Source organism: Myxine glutinosa, chromosome 7 (genome assembly GCF_964187855.1).
Source record: "Myxine glutinosa chromosome 7, kmMyxGlut1.1, whole genome shotgun sequence".
NCBI classification, from domain to species: Eukaryota; Metazoa; Chordata; class Myxini; order Myxiniformes; family Myxinidae; genus Myxine; species Myxine glutinosa.
This window is the reverse complement of record NC_136267.1, coordinates 11248915-11267281: the sequence shown is the minus strand read 5'-3', so window position 1 is coordinate 11267281 and position 18367 is coordinate 11248915. Positions and strand designations below refer to the sequence as shown.

General features: G+C 49.8%; 2 protein-coding genes across 3 annotated transcripts in view; both read right to left on the bottom strand.

The window, feature by feature from the left end:
* Positions 1–9139: 9139 nt before the first annotated feature.
* LOC144892892 (uncharacterized) lies at positions 9140–11377 on the bottom strand. 2 transcript variants are annotated; one of them, XM_078781276.1, is made up of 2 exons: positions 9882–11377; positions 9140–9774 (listed from the first exon to the last, which is right to left on the bottom strand). In XM_078781276.1, the coding sequence occupies exons 1-2, from the start codon at positions 10278–10280 to the stop codon at positions 9679–9681; spliced, it is 495 nt and encodes a 164-aa protein (XP_078637402.1). In that variant the 5' UTR covers positions 10281–11377; the 3' UTR covers positions 9140–9678. The 2 variants fall into 2 exon arrangements, with proteins under 2 accessions (XP_078637402.1, XP_078637403.1); XM_078781277.1 differs by having other exon boundaries at positions 9140–9769.
* Positions 11378–14989: 3612 nt separating this feature from the next.
* LOC137430976 (transcription factor Sp3) overlaps positions 14990–18367 on the bottom strand; it is a 276404-nt gene continuing 273026 nt past the window's right edge. The window contains exon 7 of the mRNA XM_068121792.2: positions 14990–18347. Within this exon, the coding sequence (XP_067977893.2) occupies positions 18233–18347 (115 nt within the window). The 3' untranslated portion in view covers positions 14990–18232. The remainder of the gene's footprint in view (positions 18348–18367) is intronic.

The window sequence follows — 18367 nt, the reverse complement described above, 5'->3', positions numbered from 1 at the left end:
TGCCCAACCGCAGCTGCAGATAACAACCCCTTCCTCAGGTTATTCTGCCCTTCCCTGCAGCTGCTGTGCTATCGGGATCACTTTTTCCGAGGCTCTATTTCCTAACTCCTCCATGGCCGAGCACAGGTCGGGGCCAAAACTTCGCCCCAGCTGAGTATTCAATTTTGGAAACTCTGGTGCCCAATTTTGGTTTGTGGTGAGGGTCCCCTCGGTTACCTTAATCTCATCCTGGGGTCCTGGGGACCGACACACCTAATCTCCAAGACTCTGTTGGATCAGCGCAATCTCCTCCTCAACAATGTTGTCCAAGGTGCTCGGCCGCTCCTGTACCCAATCATTTTAATCCCCAATCAATTGCGGCCCCAACAGGTCTTTATCTATCAACATCCGCTCAGATTCCGTTACACGGGCCTCCTATATTCCCTCCACCTCTTACTCCGAACCACTGTCCTGGTACTGCACAAATTCCAATTTCTCCCCCTGCTGGTACATTCGGGCATCCACACAGATCCGACAGCCTCCCAAGCTCCCTCATTGGGGATAAGGGTGGACTCACGCTCGAGACAGGGGAAATTCCAATCCTATCCTCAAAAAAATATATCCCTGGCCCGCTTCCATGCTCTTCGGAATCCTCCATCCACTCTGCCATATCGTTCACGTCCGCCATTACGTGCTGAGCTTTCCCTCACGCGCGTAATTTTACCTCAGACAAAAAACAAGATTTTAAATTTGGTGACGTGCTGCCTCGTGCTCTTCCCGACGCCAATCAACTAAAATTTGGACCCCTCGGCGAGAGAAAGACGACCATTAAAAATTTGTATTCCAAAATCTGAGCAAAATCTGCCCTCAGCGGGTGTCGAACTCGCAACCTTCGGACGTGAACCCGCCGGGTCTGAATCCAACTCCTGACACCAGTTGTCGTGTACCCTGTAGTGAACACCGCAGGGTTATGGATGGTCGACCGAGCTTTAACCCCGAGGCATTCACCTAAAACAGTGGCAGTGTTATCTCTCCAGCACATGCCCGGGGAGCGGGGGTTGGGGGTATGCGGGGGGGTGGGGGGGGGGGCGGGTAGTGAAGGGCGGCATGACAAGGAATTGAAAGGCAACAAAGAATGGGTTTCATAAAAATAAATGCCAGGATAACAGAACTGTATGTAAAACTAATTCCTAAATTGAGGCGCCCCCATACGGACTCATATACAACGCAAGGGGATAATAAGCACAGCCGTCACAAAGCCAGCGCCAAGGAGAGACAAGAGAAGAACGCGTCCACCTTTCCCACAGCCTGGAACAGGGAGAGCGAAAATGCGACCAGGACAAGGGAGATCGAATAATAAATGCAACTGTTCATTTAATGAATGTCGGATCCAAGAGAGCGACAGGGACATGCGACTGCTCGTTATGAAACCCCGAACCAAGAGAGCAAGTAATAAATGCGACTGTTCGTACTGAATGTCGGAACCAAGAGAGCGATAGGGACATGCGACTGCTCGTTATGAAACCCCGAACCAAGAGAAGAAAAATGGCGGTGCTCTGCCTTTTTGTCCCTGTCGCTAGAATGTTTGATGATGTCGCACGCGCTCCAATCACTGAGCGCCACCCGCTCACCTCATACAATCGTCCTTCGGGGCGTGGCCTCACAGTCACTCTTCATGCCCATTGAGATGATCCGCTGGGTTGTGTCGGTGGTACTGTCCGGATCCGGTTGGTGATCGCTTATATAATTTTGGTGCTGATCGCATGGCCGGTTTTGTAAGTGTCATAAGGAACGAAGGGAAAAAAATAGAGGTGCCTACACACAGGGAATCTACACTTACACCCTAACTAATTAGCATAGTTCCACCCTCACCATAGACACATAAGGCTTACGTGGACATCTGGGTCTGACTTAGTTACAATAAAGTTTCTTCTTCTTCATGCCATTCGGAGCCCACGACCCCACACAATCCTACCATCAGCTACCCCCACAAACGTGCACCGCAGGCAGGTAGGTGGTCTTTCTGTGTTCTACTGACTCCTCTCCAAATATTCCAGCAGGACGCACAAGATCACTCTGCCTGTTTGTGCTGGGATCATCATTACCTGTTCGTACTTATCAGTGGTGACAACAGGATGGGGTGGGAGGGAGGGGGCATCGCGAGGAGAGGCATCTGGAGCATCATAGCCTTTGTGCTATCGGGTTTCCTACATTTGTTCCCCTCCCCTCCCCTCCCACGTGAAAGTGTGCTGGGCCCATGTTGTGTTTAGTCGTAGTAATCGTAATAAGGCGTAGAATAAGCCAAGTTCCTGCTTCTCGTCCGTTTTTTCTTTCCTATTGAATAATTACATTATAAATATCTGTAAGAAATCAAATTGTTAAACGTTTCCTTTCTCTCTGTCCGTGTCTTTTCCTTCATTGATCCGCCATTGCCCACGCCCAGGTTAACAAAGGTCGTAACAACATTACCATATTCTGGTGGTTACCAATGGTTTTCGCTCGGCCATCTAAATTGGTGTGCGCCGAATGGTATAGATTGGGACCGTTATTTCGCACAGGTAAGCTATCGCGCTAACGGACTAGTCGGCGTTCGTAGTTGATGATTCACAACCTGCTAAGCACGAAGTTATTTGTGAGTGGCAGCCGCAGGTCTGGTACGTTCAGGAGGGAACGGAGGTTACACCCTCATAGTAAACCCAAACCCTGGGCTGTAAATATATATATATATATATATATATATATATATATATATATATATATATATATATATATATATATATATATTGTTGCGGATCTCAACGTCGGCCTTTCCCCTTACCAAGGGGGGATTAGTCCCCTTGTCTTTTACTAGCCGACGCGATCCGGGGCTATGATGTTCCTTCAGGACGGTGTTGAATAGGGTGGTAGGCCGATTTCCGATTACCTAATTACCAACGCCTCCCAGGAAGCAAGGAAATAACCCCGCCCGAATCACGGTTATAAGTGGAAACGCCGAGCGATAGCGAGCCGTGATCCGAGCCGTTAACAGGAACTAAACCCGATCTGAGCGGTTCCGAGTCGTGCCACGCTTACCCAATGGAGGAAATGACTAAAACGGTCGAATTAGGAAAGACAGGAAGAACAGATTGGTTTATTTACAATTTGTACAGGAAGGAGAAGAAGAACACACAGTGCAGCTTAATACAGTCTTAGCTTATCCCAGGACACGGGCCCGTTTCACACTCAGACACACTCACACGGGGATGTAGATGGTCGGGTTGATGGTCCAGGGATGATGGCGTCCAGGCAGTTCACTCCGGTCCCCGACTCGTACCGTGAAGGAAATGGTCAGGGTGGCAGAAGCTCCCCACGGGTCGTTGACGTGGAGCGGACAATTACGAGGTTAAATGCGGGGCGAAAGGTAGGCTGGCTGGCGGTTACTTCGCGGCTCAGCTGCGTACGTAATAAATGAACCAGGCTTTACATGCGCTCCTAATACAGTTCGCTGCAAAGCGCCTCTTCCGCAGGAGTCCTCTCACAGAGCGCGATCCCTTGCAGTTCTTCCACAAAGCCCTCTTCCGCACAGTCCTTTTCAGCACAGGCTCCCTCAGTAAGTCCTTTTTACAATGCGCTTTCCTCACGAGTCCTTTCAATACCAATGCTTGGCTTCAGTACTATTTCCAACCAGTCCTTGCAAGGGCTTTGCGCATGTGCTTATATAGCCTTTGCAGCGAACCTTCCAGCACTTGCTAGATGCGCCCTTACCACGCCCTCTTAAGCCATGCCCACCGAGCCCTGGTTGGTCGTTGCCTTTACCGTCACCGCCTTTGACGTGCTGCTTGATGCGGCCACACCCCGTTCTCGCGCTCCTCCCCCTTTTCAGGCCCACCTCGTGGCCACCCTACTAGTTTGAGTGAGCAGCTGGCAGCTAACGCTGCCGGCCCAACGCGTAACAAACGAGGTGGATTAGCCGAATCAGGGTGCGGGATGGATGCTGCCCAACGAGGTCGATTTGGAGGGTGGCCGCAAAATGAACGGGACCTAAGCTTATTTCTTTTACACAACGCAGATATCACTAATGGAAATGGCCTTATCCTCACACATACTATGACATAACTACCTAATGTTCTAAGGTGGCCTACGTGTTGCTTGTGGACTAACTATGGGGGCAAACCTTTAACCTTTAATGATCAATATGTACACTCTCAGAACCGCAACACTGGACCCCTCCTTCGCCAGGCTCGTCCCCAAGCCGAACCCACACAAGTGAGTACGACCAGTTCTGATGCAAGGGTCAGGACTCCTTTTAACTTAGTGTGACACGTAGGTGTGGTTTCCCTCTACATTTACTCGAACACCCTGTGTGTGACAGTTTTAAACACTAGATATGTCCTGTAGTGAAATTATACCAAGGTGAACCCAGGGGTGCTCGCTACGGAAGGGGGGGGGGGGGGGGGGGGCGTCTATAAGACCCGGGACAACCGGGGCGTGCAGTCACTTCAGCGGAACTCACTGCGACATTATCCAGTAGTTTGAATGGTATGTACGCCCCAAATGCTGCGCTGACAATGCGCTGCGCTAACCATTGTTATATTGCATCGACCATTGCTGCTCATGAAATGCTCTGATTTAATGCCTGTTGCATGCATGTATTCTTACAGGATGTACTGCAGATCTAAATGATATTAAAACCTACCCAGAGGTCAAGTCGTGTCTGAGCTTGATTTTCACGACATTTAATATCATTTAGATCGCCGGAATGGCTGACCACAAGATGATCGTGGTACCGATTCTCGGAGCTGACCCTCAAGCTGAGGGATCTGCATCGGAGTTTGCTCATTGGCTCAACACGCTGCAGAATTACTTTGCGGCTCACGAGACAGAGCCCACCGCTGCGATAAAGCTGTCCGTGTTACAGTCCAAGGTCCATCACACTGTTTTCAAGAACATTTCTCGATTTGGGACGTACGCTACGGCCCTAGCCGAGCTGAAGCGCCTCTACGTAAAGACACGGAGCGCTGTACACGGCCGGCATCAACTTACTCAGCGGCGACAGCAACCATCTGAATCGATCGATCGCTTCGCGCAGGAGCTGCGCTACCTATTGGCAGACTGCGTGCAGGACGTCCGGACCCACGAGCAAGTGCAGGACGATTTGCTCCGAGATTCATTCATCTCCAGAATTAGTTCTGGAGTCTTGCGGCTCCGTCTCTTGGAGGTCGCGGAGCTGACATTTACAGAAGCACTACGGCTGGCACGCGTATACACAGATGCCCGAGAACAATTGACCGCATATGATCACCCACGAGTCGTGGCGGGGACCTCGCAACTCGCGCGACCTGAGAGGGCTACCGCCGAGGATACGGAGGAGGACCCGACCCCCACGACGGCCGAGTCTCTGGGAGCTCCGGAAGCGGACTCCGCTTCCGGCCTCACTGCTGCCGCCGCTGCCAGGCCACGGCCTGCCCGGTATGCAAAATGTTATTTTTGTGGAAATCGGCAGCATCCTCGCTCTGAATGCCCGGCCCGAGAGGCGCCATGTCACCTGTGCTCCACCAAGGGCCATTTTGCAAAGGTCTGCAGAAAGGCCGCTCGGGGCACGCATTCCCGAGCGACCTTGAATGGGCTCATCGCGGAGCCAACGGATCGAGCGCCGGACGGGGCGCCTTGCTCAGCTTTGAAGAGCCGCTCTCCTCCTCGCGGGCCTCTGGCTTCTCGCCCGACCTTGGTGAGATACATCGGGCCGCCGAAACAAATGGCGCGAACGCGACCGGTCACAGCGCTTCCGACCTTGACTGGCATTCGAACGCCTACTTCAAACAAGCGACATGCTCCTACTTTGGAAATTCCTCTCGAAGTGCGGCAAACGCAGCACGTGACATGAGCCCCATCTGACGGCAGCTTTTATGAATTACATGCACCCGCTTTGGCATATGAATCTGCAGATGGCAGAAATCTTTCTCACGTGACACGAGCCCCATCTGACGGCAGCTTTTGCGAATTACATGCACCCACTTTGGCATGTGAATCTGCAGACGGCAGAAATCTTTCTCACGTGGCACGAGCGCCATCTGGCGGCTGCTCTTACGACCAACTCACACACACTCTGACAAATGAAACTGCTGATGAGCCAACTGACTTCAATGCTCCTGCTGAGGCCCGAAGGATTGCAGCCGGCATGGGATCCACCCGCGAGGCGCGATCTTCTCGCCCGGCCGGAACTATACCTGCCGGGTCTGCCGGCCTAGCGCAGGCCTTCATTCCGCTCACGGTCGCGGGCGTTTTTGCGCAAGCTTTGATTGATACGGGGTCCACGGATAGGTTTATTGATCAGCGACTCGTGCATCAACATGGGTGGCCGGTTCTCGGGACAACCCGCCGGATCTTCATGGCCTCTCAGGGACTTCGGTTGAGCACAAAAGGGGCGTGTCGATTGAAACTTGTGATAAACGGACGCACGTTCCCGGACGTGTATCTCATGGTATTACCGGCCTTATGCGCTGACGTTCTGTTAGGACTTGATTTCCTTAAGCGGCATGGACGTTTGGAAATAGACTTCGGAGGGCCGGACACGCTCGCTGTGTGCGCCCTCGCTCAAATGGACATGGAGCCACTCTCACTGTTCCCCAACCTGACCACTGATTGTACCCCTGTAGCCGTCAAATCGCGGCGCTACTCTCGCGCAATTCATTGCAGAAGAAACGGCCCTGCTCTTGAAGGACGGTATCATAGAACACAGTAGGTCACCGTGGCGGGCCCAAGTCTTAGTGGTGCGGAGTGAGGCCCACCGCCGGCGAATGGTAATCGACTATTCGCAGACGATTAATCGTTTTACACAGCTGGATGCCTACCCCTTACCGGGGATGGACGCCCTGGTACGCCAGGTGGCCCTGTATTCCGTTTATAGCACTCTCGATCTGCGTAGTGCGTATCATCAAGTCCCCATCTCTAGGGCTGATCGCGTCTTTACAGCCTTTGAATCGGGTCAGCGGTTGTACCAGTTCACGAGACTTCCCTTTGGGGTAACGAACGGCGTCGCTTGTTTTCAGAGAGCTATGGATGACCTCGTTGCGAAGGAGAATTTGACCGATGTCTTTGTCTATCTGGACAATCTTACGGTTTGTGGGTATGACCAGGAGCATCATGACGCTAATCTGAAATGCTTCCTCGAGGTCGCGCGGAAATATCGCTTAACCATGAATGCGGCGAAGTGTCAATACTCTCTACGCACGGTAGACCTTTTGGGGTACACCGTGACCCATGGCTCCGTCTCTCCGGATAAGGAGCGTCTGCGCCCTTTGCTCGATATGGCTCCACCTAGCGATCGGGCTTCGCTGAAACGCGCTCTAGGGCTGTTCGCCCACTACTCAAAGTGGGTGCAAAATTTATCCGCAAAGCTCCGCCCCCTCGTGGCCTGCGACACTTTCCCCATGGGCCCGGCCGCCCTGGCGGCCTTCGAGGGCCTTAAAGTCGACATTGCTGGCGCCGCTGTCGCGACGATTGACGAGAGTGCCTCTTTCGTTTTGGAGAGTGATGCCTCGGATCATGCGATAGCGGCGACTCTCTCCCAAGGAGGCCGCCCTGTGGCTTTCTTCTCGCGGACTCTCACCTCCGCCGAGCGGAGGCATTCGTCTGTCGAAAAGGAAGCGTACGCGATCGTCGAATCAATTCGGCGATGGCGTCCGTATCTGCTTGGGTGGAGTTTCCAAATCATCACGGACCAACAGAGTGTTGCGTTTATGTACGACACCTTACATGCTCAGCGCATTAAGAATGAGAAAATCACCCGTTGGCGTATCGAACTCGCCGACTTCTGCTACACCATCAAATACCGCCCGGGGAAGGATAACCTGGTCGCTGACGCCTTATCGAGGCCGGCCACTTGCACGGGGGTTGTAACTTTGGAGGGGCTGCGCACTTTGCACAGCACTATGTGTCATCCCGGGGTAACGCGCTTCGCGCATTTTGTGAGAGCGGGCAATCTGCCGTACTCGATGGAGGACATCCGCCGCATCTGCCGTGATTGCGCGATCTGTGCGGAACTCAAACCGGGTTTTTATAGCCCCCCTCTGGGGACACTCGTTAGGGCTACTAGACCGTGGGAGCGCTTGGCGATGGACTTCAAAGGGCCGCTGCCGATGTCGAGCAACTCTCGCTATCTGCTCCCTATCGTCGATGAGTATTCCCGATTCCCCTTTGCTTACACGTGCGGGGATATGTCGGCTGCCACGGTTATTCGGTGCCTGCAGAATTTGTTTTCTATGTTCGGGTATCCGGCCTATGTGCATACCGATCGGAGTGCGGTGTTCCTGTCCCAGGAGGTGAGGGGCTACTTGCTCCAGCATAATGTCGCTTCGAGCTACACCACCCCGTACCGGCCCCAAGCGAATGGACAGATCGAACGCTTTAATGGGATTATATGGCGGGCCGTCATGCTAAGCCTTCGGACCCTCGGCCGAGGCCTCGATAAATGGGCGTGGTCACTGCCTGCCGCTCTAAACTCGATCCGGGCTCTCCTATGTACTGCCACCAACCAGACTCCTCACGAACGACTGTTCCACCACCCTAGAAGCTCCGGCAGTATCCAATCTTTACCCAGCTGGCTCGCTGAACCGGGGCCCGCCTATCTCAAACGAACGGTTCGCGCTAGCAAGTACGACCCCCTTGTTGACAAGGTGCAGGTCCTCCAGGCTAATCCCGAGCATGCTCGCGTGTTAACGGCGGATGGCCGCGAGTCTACTGTCTCCGTACGCCATCTCGCCCCATGTGGGGACGACGACAGGGATATCGACGAACCCGTCTACGAGTCTATGGACTCTATCGAGGCTTCCCCTATGGAACTACCTCTGTTACTCCCGTCGTCCCCCGCTCCCGTGCCCGAAGGCGCAGGGGCGCCCCCTCCGACTCCAACCTCCGGCGGCTATTCCGACGCGGGGGACTCCGGGCTAGGGGACGCCGTGCCCGGTAGATTCCGAACACGAACTGGCAGGGAGGTTCGCCGCCCCGACCGCTACGGGTGGACCGACTGACGTGGATTGACGTGACCCATTCGTTTATTGCTGATGCTTGCTTGCAACCTGCCGAGCAGCAGTATAGTTCTAACGGCGGGGAGAATGTAGTGAAATTATACCAAGGTGAACCCAGGGGTGCTCGCTACGGAAGGGGGGGAGGGGGCGTCTATAAGACCCGGGACAACCGGGGCGCGCAGTCACTTCAGCGGAACTCACTGTGACATTATCCAGTAGTTTGAATGGTATGTACGCCCCAAATGCTGCGCTGACAATGCGCTGCGCTAACCATTGTTATATTGCATCGACCATTGCTGCTCATGAAATGCTCTGATTTAATGCCTGTTGCATGCATGTATTCTTACAGGATGTACTGCAGATCTTCATGATATTAAAACCTACCCAGAGGTCAAGTCGTGTCTGAGCTTGATTTTCACGACATGTCCCACCTACTGCGTTGTCAGACTCACGCCCACAATTAACCGAATTACGGAAAGAATTCGCAAACTATACATAAAGCAGGTGGGGAGCATGTTATTTACAAGACTACTAATTATTTACAATTCTACAACCCAAGACCTGTTCTTTTGTGGGAAAGAAGATAAATTTTGAAAAGGAGAAACACAGAATGCACTGCACCAATACACCATACACCCATATGCACCAAAAATGCACAATCATGCACAATCATCAATAAATGCACATTCATATGTCAAAAATCAATGATGTCTTGTGTTTGGCTGCTGGGCTGCGGCGTCTTCTTGCTTCGTCTTCGGTGTGCCATCGTCAAAACTTGAAGTCTTCTCTCCTGACACACCAAAGGAATTAATAAAAAGGCACAAACCGTGTCCGTTTTTATTTCGGCCAGCAGCGCCAACTTAGGTGGTCCGACTACATGGCATTGATGCCACTTACAACAGTGGTCCGCAGGGCAAGGTAATGCTTGCAGCAATTGTCTGCCCCAGCAAAGGTGCCAGGCCACAGAACGTGTGGTCCATAGGTGTACAGGGGCAGGCAACAGGTAGCAGGGTGCAGCGCAAAGGTGCAGCCGCACAACTCAGGGAACCTGCACACTCCCCTCAACAAAAGATAATGGGTCCATGGGTGGGGAGGAAAGACAAAGCGGAGAGAGTCAGCGGGGGAAAGTGCGCAAGGGTACACATAATGCAAGGCAATGCAACATGAGGGGCGCGGGAGAGCGAGCGGAGAAAGCTCGTCCCTAGCCATATGTAACCCCCCATGTCGCCTACACAACCCTTGCCCCTCCCCGTATTTACACCTTACAAATTCCATCTCTACCGTCTCGTCTCCCATATCTCCCCCTAAACCAAATTCGTCATCCCTTCCCTCCCAAGAAGGAAGAGATGGAATAACCACAATGTCTCACTTACGTCATGATGCGTCCTTCATTCCAAATCATCTGCAAAACCTGGTGTGGAGTTCTGTCACCTTGGTGAGTGGATGCGGATGGTGCGAAGAGATTTCATCCTAACTATCCTTCTAATAACATTAACTCTTAAACTACCTGGGGTCTTGCCCTGCCAATCCAATTGGCCTCTTTACACTATGTGGTTCTAAAAACCAATTCCCATTGACCCTCCTGTGGTGCTCTTCCAATTTGGGGTCTCACTCCCCCATTTTTTCCTACTGTGCCCTCGCACAATTTCGGGGCTGGGTCGTGTGGCTCGACCAGCAGGTCTACCTACCTGCGCACCTCCGCCACTGAAGTCGCCACCCGAGCTAGCCTAGCTCTTGCGACTACCCTAACTTGGGGAAGGCCCTCCTGGCTCTCTCACCCCGCTGATGCCCTCTCTGGCATTGGGCTACCCGGGTCCTTCTCTCGGATCCTCGGGCCCCACTGAACACTACACTGAACTCTACCTGGCTCCCAGAGCCGACCTGCGGCCTCACCTGGCCGACAGACTACCAGTGGCGGAGTGCCCATTTAACCATACTCACCAAAAGGCTCACACGCCCAGGCATTCCACTCACTCATGCACCCCTCAAAGCAACAACTTGCTACTCCTCGCACCACAGATGTCAATATCCAACAATTTACCTACTCCCTCTACCTAACTTTAAACTACCCTCCCCGGGTATTTGTGAAGGGGTCCATCTTCCCCCATCCACTCCTTCACACCATGCACTCCACACCACTCATACCACACCATTTACTCCACACCATTTATTCCACACAACTCAGTATTCTCACTTGCACACAATGCAGGTCAATCACTCAACACACTTACACACATCCTCAATACACCACTCATACACTTTCTCCGGTCATCCCCGACCAATGCCTCATTTCACCAAGTTCACCAATAACCAGATTCTCACACACACAACCATTTACGACCAATGCCTCATTTCACCAAGTTCACCAATAACCAGATTCTCACACACACAACCATTCACGACCAATGCCTCATTTCCCCAAGTTCATCCACAAACAATTTCACTCGATTCCTCATTTGCGCCTAAAGCTCATCCTCATACTCACACACACAGCATCATCTAACTATTTCCACTAATACTCGTGCTTTCCCCGTCTTCCCTTACACTAATCACTTCCCTCGTCGTTAACATCCACCTAATCTGACTACGTCCCCTCTACTTGTATCAATGTCTCTACTTAAAACTCATGTCTCTACTTAAATCTCATGTCTCTACGGTCATCTCTAAGTCCCTATCAATTATCCTAGCCCACCCTCGGCGAGCTTTCACTGCCGTCCCCATAAACTAAAGCTCATGTGCCCCAATACGAATGGCCAAGCTACCATTCGCCATCACTACGACCATTACTAATCGTCCACTACTCTCGAGCCTCGTCAGGTGGGAATACATTCTCGCAGCTCGGCTTCGCAAAGCCGAGCAATGCATGCGGGTGGTCAGTCTCCTGTTGGTTGGGTCCGTCCAGCATTTTCGAGTCTGGGAAGGAGGCATGCTCGGGCCGAGGTTCCAGGCACCATCTCGGCGCGGAGCCTTTCGGTCTCTGGCACGATGGCCCGACCTCCCCCGGTCGGAGCACCGCGCCCACCAGGGGGCGAAGGTCCAACCTCGGCTACCCCCCTCAAATCATGCCGTTTGCCGCTTTCGCCACGGCACGGCAGGCACCGACCATACAGGGCGGGGCCGGGCACGAATCGTGCACGCCGCCTCGTCAACGATCCCCGCCGGCCCCCACAGCACACAAAGAACACCACGCCCCGAGAGCTCGCGTCGGCTGTACATCGGCCTAAACGCTGCCCCGGTCCGCGTCGATGCTCGAGTCGCATTCTCACATCCACACGCGACCCTTGCCATACTCACACATCGAGGTGCTCCAGCGCCTCTCGTACATCACATGCATTCCATTACTGCACTCTCGCTCCGTGCACTCTTTTCTTACACACTCAGGTGCACTCACACACTCCGTTACACACCTGGCCATTGCACACCCTCGCGTACACTCCCCCGTTACGTACTCCGTAACAACCATGGGTGTGCACTCTGTTGCACACCCAATCATGCGCTCTGGTGTGCACTCCCGCACTCTCTCCAACACGCTCTGGTGTGCATCCTCACACACTCTCTTCATCCATCTCACACTCTGTCACACTCCTCACACATACACTCTGTTGTGCACTCACTCTCACTTTAACACTGTTTCACACTTTTCCGTTGCACTCGCGCTTCGGCACACACTTTTTCCTCACACACGCGCCATTCACTTTCACACAGCGCACCACGGACCCTCCACGAGCGCCCGGGTGGCGTCGCGATCCCAAGCGCGCGAAAAATATTTTCCCGCCATACACCCCCCGACTCACCTTCGGGATTCTCCTCTCCTGCACCAACTGCAAACTTCCATTGGGGTTAGGCAGCACGACATCACAATGTGAATGCAGACTCATAGTACATTCCATTTTTTCCTCCCGCGATTGATTTTCTAAGTCTGCTGTCTCCTCAACCCCAATTTAAACTATGATTATTTCTTTTTCTTTTTCCTCGACGACGATTATTCCTTTTTCCCCTTGCCTTTACCGTCACCGCCTTTGAGGTGATGCTTGACGTGGCCACACCCCGTCCTCGTGCTCCTCCCCCTTTTCAGGCCCACCTCGTGGCCACCCGACTAGTTTGAGCGAGCAGCTGGCAGCTAACGCTGCCGGCCCAACGCGTAACAAACGAGGTGGATTAGCCGAATCAGGGCGCGGGATGGATGCTGCCAAACGAGGTCGATTTGGAGGACAGCCGCAAAATGAACGGGACACCTAAGCTTATTTCTTTTGCACAACGCAGGTATCACTATCACGGTTAGGATGCCGGCTTGGGATCCTGGGTTCGAATCCCGGTGATCGCTGAATTAACGCCAGGGGGGTCGACTCAGCATGTCATCCTTCCGAGGTCGGAAAATTGAGTACCAGCTTACTGGGATGAATGATCACGGTGTGTACCCCGAGTTAGAATAGGTACACCGTATCCCTGCGCATCGTAAGAGGTGACTAAGGGTTGGCGTCAGGAAGGGCATCCGGCCATAAAAACATTGCCTCAAACAGGGAACCATGATTGTCATGGGGCCCGCAAGGCTAACCCCCGCTCCAGCGGGGAAAATGGCCTTAAAACGATCATTAATTCATTCATTCAATGAGAGCAACTGCATACACCAGAGTACAGCTGTACTGTATTCAATTAAATTAAAACAACTTCAAAATGTGCAGTACATAGCAAGGTCATAGGTCAACTGTAATGGTCAAAATCACAAGTATAGCAGTGGAGAATAAATAATAAACTCCAAATAAGTGAGCCAAATATGTGAAATTACAAACTCCATGTGCAACTCCTAAATTTAGTCCAAATGGCTTAAAATTTCACAAGTTTCTTCATACATACAAATTTTTTTAAGTGTTAGGAGCCTGACTTTTATAACTTTCATTTTGAAGAACCATCCTTATATATTATATATATACACACACTTTATACCTCTTTAAAATATTATTATTAAAAAAAAAATATCAAACGTGCTGGCCGAAGGGCCTAATGGATAAGGCACCAGACTCCCCAGTTGGGGATTGTGAGTTTGAGTCCCGTCTGGGTTGAATAATTTTCTTTTTCTCCTTACTTTTTCTAAGTCTTTTATATAGACTTGAATAAAGTCTTATATGATGAACAAATGCATTTTGTTCGTATTTAGAATGTATTTATTGTTAAATCTGATTTTCAGCATCATTATGAGTATTGTACCATATCAAATTGCTTATTGTATGGAAATCAAGGGAGGCGCAAAGCGCCCTCCGTTTCACTGCATGCAACTTTAACACAGGGATTGAAAATTCGTTTCTTGGCTTCTACTTTCTGAAATCGGCTGAAAATTTCAGAAGTAAATGCTTGGTACATCGAGGACAATTCACTTTGTGGGAGGGGATGGAGGGTGAGGGGTGGGAGGGGATGGTGGACAAAGCACAGAAAGAGCAGAGGGTGCAAGACCAGAAAGGAGACAGTAGAAAACAGAGACCAATGATCTGTCTGCGATGGCGAAGTGATTGACCCATAGACAACTTCATTGCGGGACATTCCAATGCTCTTGAAGGCCTTGGTTTCCACGGTGTAAAACTGAGTGAGGTGTGAAGCAAGGGTGCCAGCGCAGAAGGGTGAGGCAGGGGGCAGTACTCCATCAAGCTGTGAACAAAGGCCAACGAAAGTTGGCAGCTGCAGCCATATTGTTTCTCCACATGTCCTACCTCTGCTTCCTCGCTCGGTTAGAACATCCCACCAATTACTAGGCACTCAGGACAATGCGGAGTAGTGGATCACGCTCAGGGAAAGAGCGCATGACATTGCACAAGCACAGGTAATGGGAAGTGATGATGGTTTGAGACAAAGACCAATGTGAACAGTGCCAAGGTCTTTTTACAAGAACCAATAGAGACGAGCTTTATTAAAGTTCTCTTTTAATAAAGTTTAAATAAATCTGTTAATAGATATGCAGAGGAGAAGCGTGTGCTGACGGCCCAATCCTTTTTTAAAACTTGGAACACAAACAATAAAACTTTCAGTATTTAATCATGTGTCATCAATTTGCTTTTGCGTTGCGATTACATAAAGCAAGCAATGAAAATCATCCCAACAGTGTAAAGATTTAGTTATATGCATTTTATTATGCATATGTCTATCCAAAATGATTTGGAAAATTACAAAGCATGTAATTTTGATAAAAATCAGATACGAGTATGATAGTTCCAAAAACATATGCTCGACTGCTACACAAAAGGCGCGAATTTTTACCTGCAAAAATGACGAGACTTTTAAAGGTTTAAAAACACTTTTAGAAATCCCAACCCAAGCAATCCGCCAGTTTGTTTGATTCATCTTCTCAAAACACACACAGCAGATCCACAACATTTGCAGGACAAACACTCAGGGTAATATTTACAAATGGCATATATTACACGTGGAAAATAAAATTGCATGCAAAGACTTTGCCTCGTTATTATGATCATGATTATTATTGGCAATGGATAAAGTAACCGGGAGCGAAAAAAAACAAATGTACTCGGTGTGATGCCGCAGACGGTTATGGAGAAGCACAAAGATAGGCAAACACTACAGAAGATATTACTGAAATGCAACAACCTGCTATACTAAAGGTAAAAAGCAAATGTATAAACGATTAGAAGCTTTGCTCATTTATCGAGTACGTGTTAAAGCTAAAACAGCCGATAATCAAACTTGAACCTTTGAACCCAAACTGCATCAACAACATCATCTCCTGGATTATCAAATTTTAAATTAGCATTTTTGGTTCAATAACAAATGTACAAAATGTCACCCAAGATCGAAAGTAAATTTTAGCATTGAGTACACAGATGCAAATGGATCAAACTCCCCAAATAATAACACCAACTAGAACGGCACTCAGTAGAGAGCACATCTCCGCCTGGTGAAAAGTTTACGTTTTGTATCCCACTGATAGGCCGGATGTGGATTCGGACCCGAACCAAAATCGAATCGGCTTGTTCTTGTCACCTAACCAACTCGTCCACCTAGTTTCGTCATAACTCCTCCATAACTTTTTAAAATATCATATTTTATATTGGAGAAGGTGGAGAATATGAATGGAGAAGGTGGATCAGACTCGGCAACGGTTGCTCGAGTGAGATGTGCATGGAAGAAGTTTCGGGAACTGAGTGGCGTGCTGATGAGGAGAGTGTCGCTGAAGCTGAAGGGAAAGGTGTATGCTGCATGTGTGAGAAGTGTTATGATTTATGGGAGCGAGACATGGGTAATGAACGGAGAGCAGCAACGAAGGCTGGAAAGGGTGGAAATGCGAATGGTTCGATGGATGTGCGGAGTATCGTTGAGAGAGAGGAAGACAAATGATGAATTGCGAAAGATGATGGGAATATTGCCTGTGATTGATGCTGTGAAGAGGAACAGGCTGAGATGGTTTGGTCATGTGTTGAGGAAGGATGAAAGTGACTGGTTGAGAAGAGTGATGGAAATTGATCTTGAAGGAAGTAGAAGCTAAAGATGGTGGAAGAAGAAATGCGGGCAAGGGGGTTAACAAGGAGAGATGCAGAAAATAGGGCAAAATGGAGAAGATCGTCATGGGGACCGCAAGGCTAACCCCCGCTCTAGCAGGGAAAATGGCCTTAAAATGCATGTTGTATATTGCTTTTCACCCGATCTCTCAATGGTGAAGAATCACTTAAAAATTAAATAATTATTGTTGCCAAATTCATATTCAGATCTCGACACCAAAGTCAAATCGATTAGTGCTTGTAACCCACCTAACCTCTCCACTAAATTTCATCCAAATCCGTCCACAAGTTTTTGAGATATCCTGCCATACATCATTTTCGGCCACATCACTCAAAAGTGAAGAATCACTTAAAAATGACACTAGCTGGATCCGGATCTGGATCTTCACCAAAATTGAATCGGTTCTTCCTCGTCACACAAACAACCTGTCCAACAAATTTCGTCCAAATCCATCCATAACTTTTTGAGATATCCTGCTGTATGTTGATTTTAGCCCCATCTCCCAATGGTGAAGAATCACTTTAAAAATTAAATAATTCTCATAAACGAATCCATCTTCAGATCTTTACCAAAATCGAATCTATTTGTCCTTGTCAGACACACAACCGGCCGACCAAGGTTTGTCCAAATCGGTCCACAACTTTTTGAGATATCCTGCTATGTATCGGTTTTGGCCCTATCTCCCAATGGTGAAGAATCACTTTAAAAATTCCAGTAGCCGGATCCGAATCTTCACCAAAATCTAATCATTTCGTCCTCGACACATGTGCTACTTCTCTGCCAAATTTCGTCCGAATCCATCCACACCTTTTTCAGATATCCTGTTCACAAACAGACAGACAAACGGTGGTGAAAACATAACCTCCACCCACCTTTGATGGCGGATGTAATAATAATAGTAATGAAAAGGATAATAACAATAACCCGGGATTATGCCTCGATTGCCATGGAACATTAGTGATTATTAGAAAAGACAACAGACGATGAGACAGACTAAAACAAGGCGATCTGGTATTTGTGCTTTACAACATTGTCGAGTTAGCATTCAGAGATTCCTGTCCTCTCAATTTTAATAAAACCAGCATATGTACAGGCCTATATTAAATGTCACCCGGAATCGAGGAGCGTACGCGGTCCCGGTCCGTGGAGCATGCGAGCAACACCCCGGGCACACGGTGATGATGGAGCTGGAAAAGGAGAAAGCACAAACCTGGATCGTTCATCCTTACAATCCACATTAAACTCAACATCAAAAATGCTCAAATAACTCACATGAGAAGAAATTGCTTGAACTAACTCACCCGGACTGATACAAACTATTGGAGTTCATATTTAAACAAAATAAGTGTTGCCTTATCTTTAAAGAAATTGGGTAAAATATAGGATTTTTTTTTTAAACAAAACAAATAAAGTTTTCCGTTTTGTGCTGCTCACGGATGAGTGCGCAGCATTCCTGGGCATAAAGAAAGCCATGAATGTGGCAACAAGGTTGCTCACGCCCACAGTCAAGGTCGAATGGAGGTGTGTGATAATTGTGCAGCATAACGGGGAGGCAATGGAGGAGGGGTCCAGAAACACGACAAACCAATCCAGACATTCATGGTGATGACCACATCAAAACAATGCTTTACGTGGTGACTGCGGATGCCTGAAAAGCGACGCGATGAGGGAACTGTTCAGTTTCCAGTCCACGAGTTAAAACAGCCACGTTCCAAATGGGAAGCTTATTGTTGCAGACTTGCAGCTCATGACGACTGTTTCTTGAGCCAAAAACACTCACGATGTGCGACGCTCGCTCGGCAAAGCATGGGAGTGCACACCCACTGGAGAGGGGAATTACATTCCTCCAGAGCACGATACCTGTAGGGGAAACGGGAAAT

What these genes read in the sequence shown, in the direction of transcription:
- LOC144892892 (XM_078781276.1), bottom strand. Translation starts at nt 10,280, where the DNA reads ATGGGAGACGAGACGGTAGAGATGGAATTTGTAAGGTGTAAATACGGG. An exon ending in TTGCCCTGCGGACCACTGTT is followed by an intron (nt 9,775 to 9,881) that starts GTAAGTGGCATC and finishes TTGGTGTGTCAG; the next exon opens with GAGAGAAGACTTCAAGTTTT.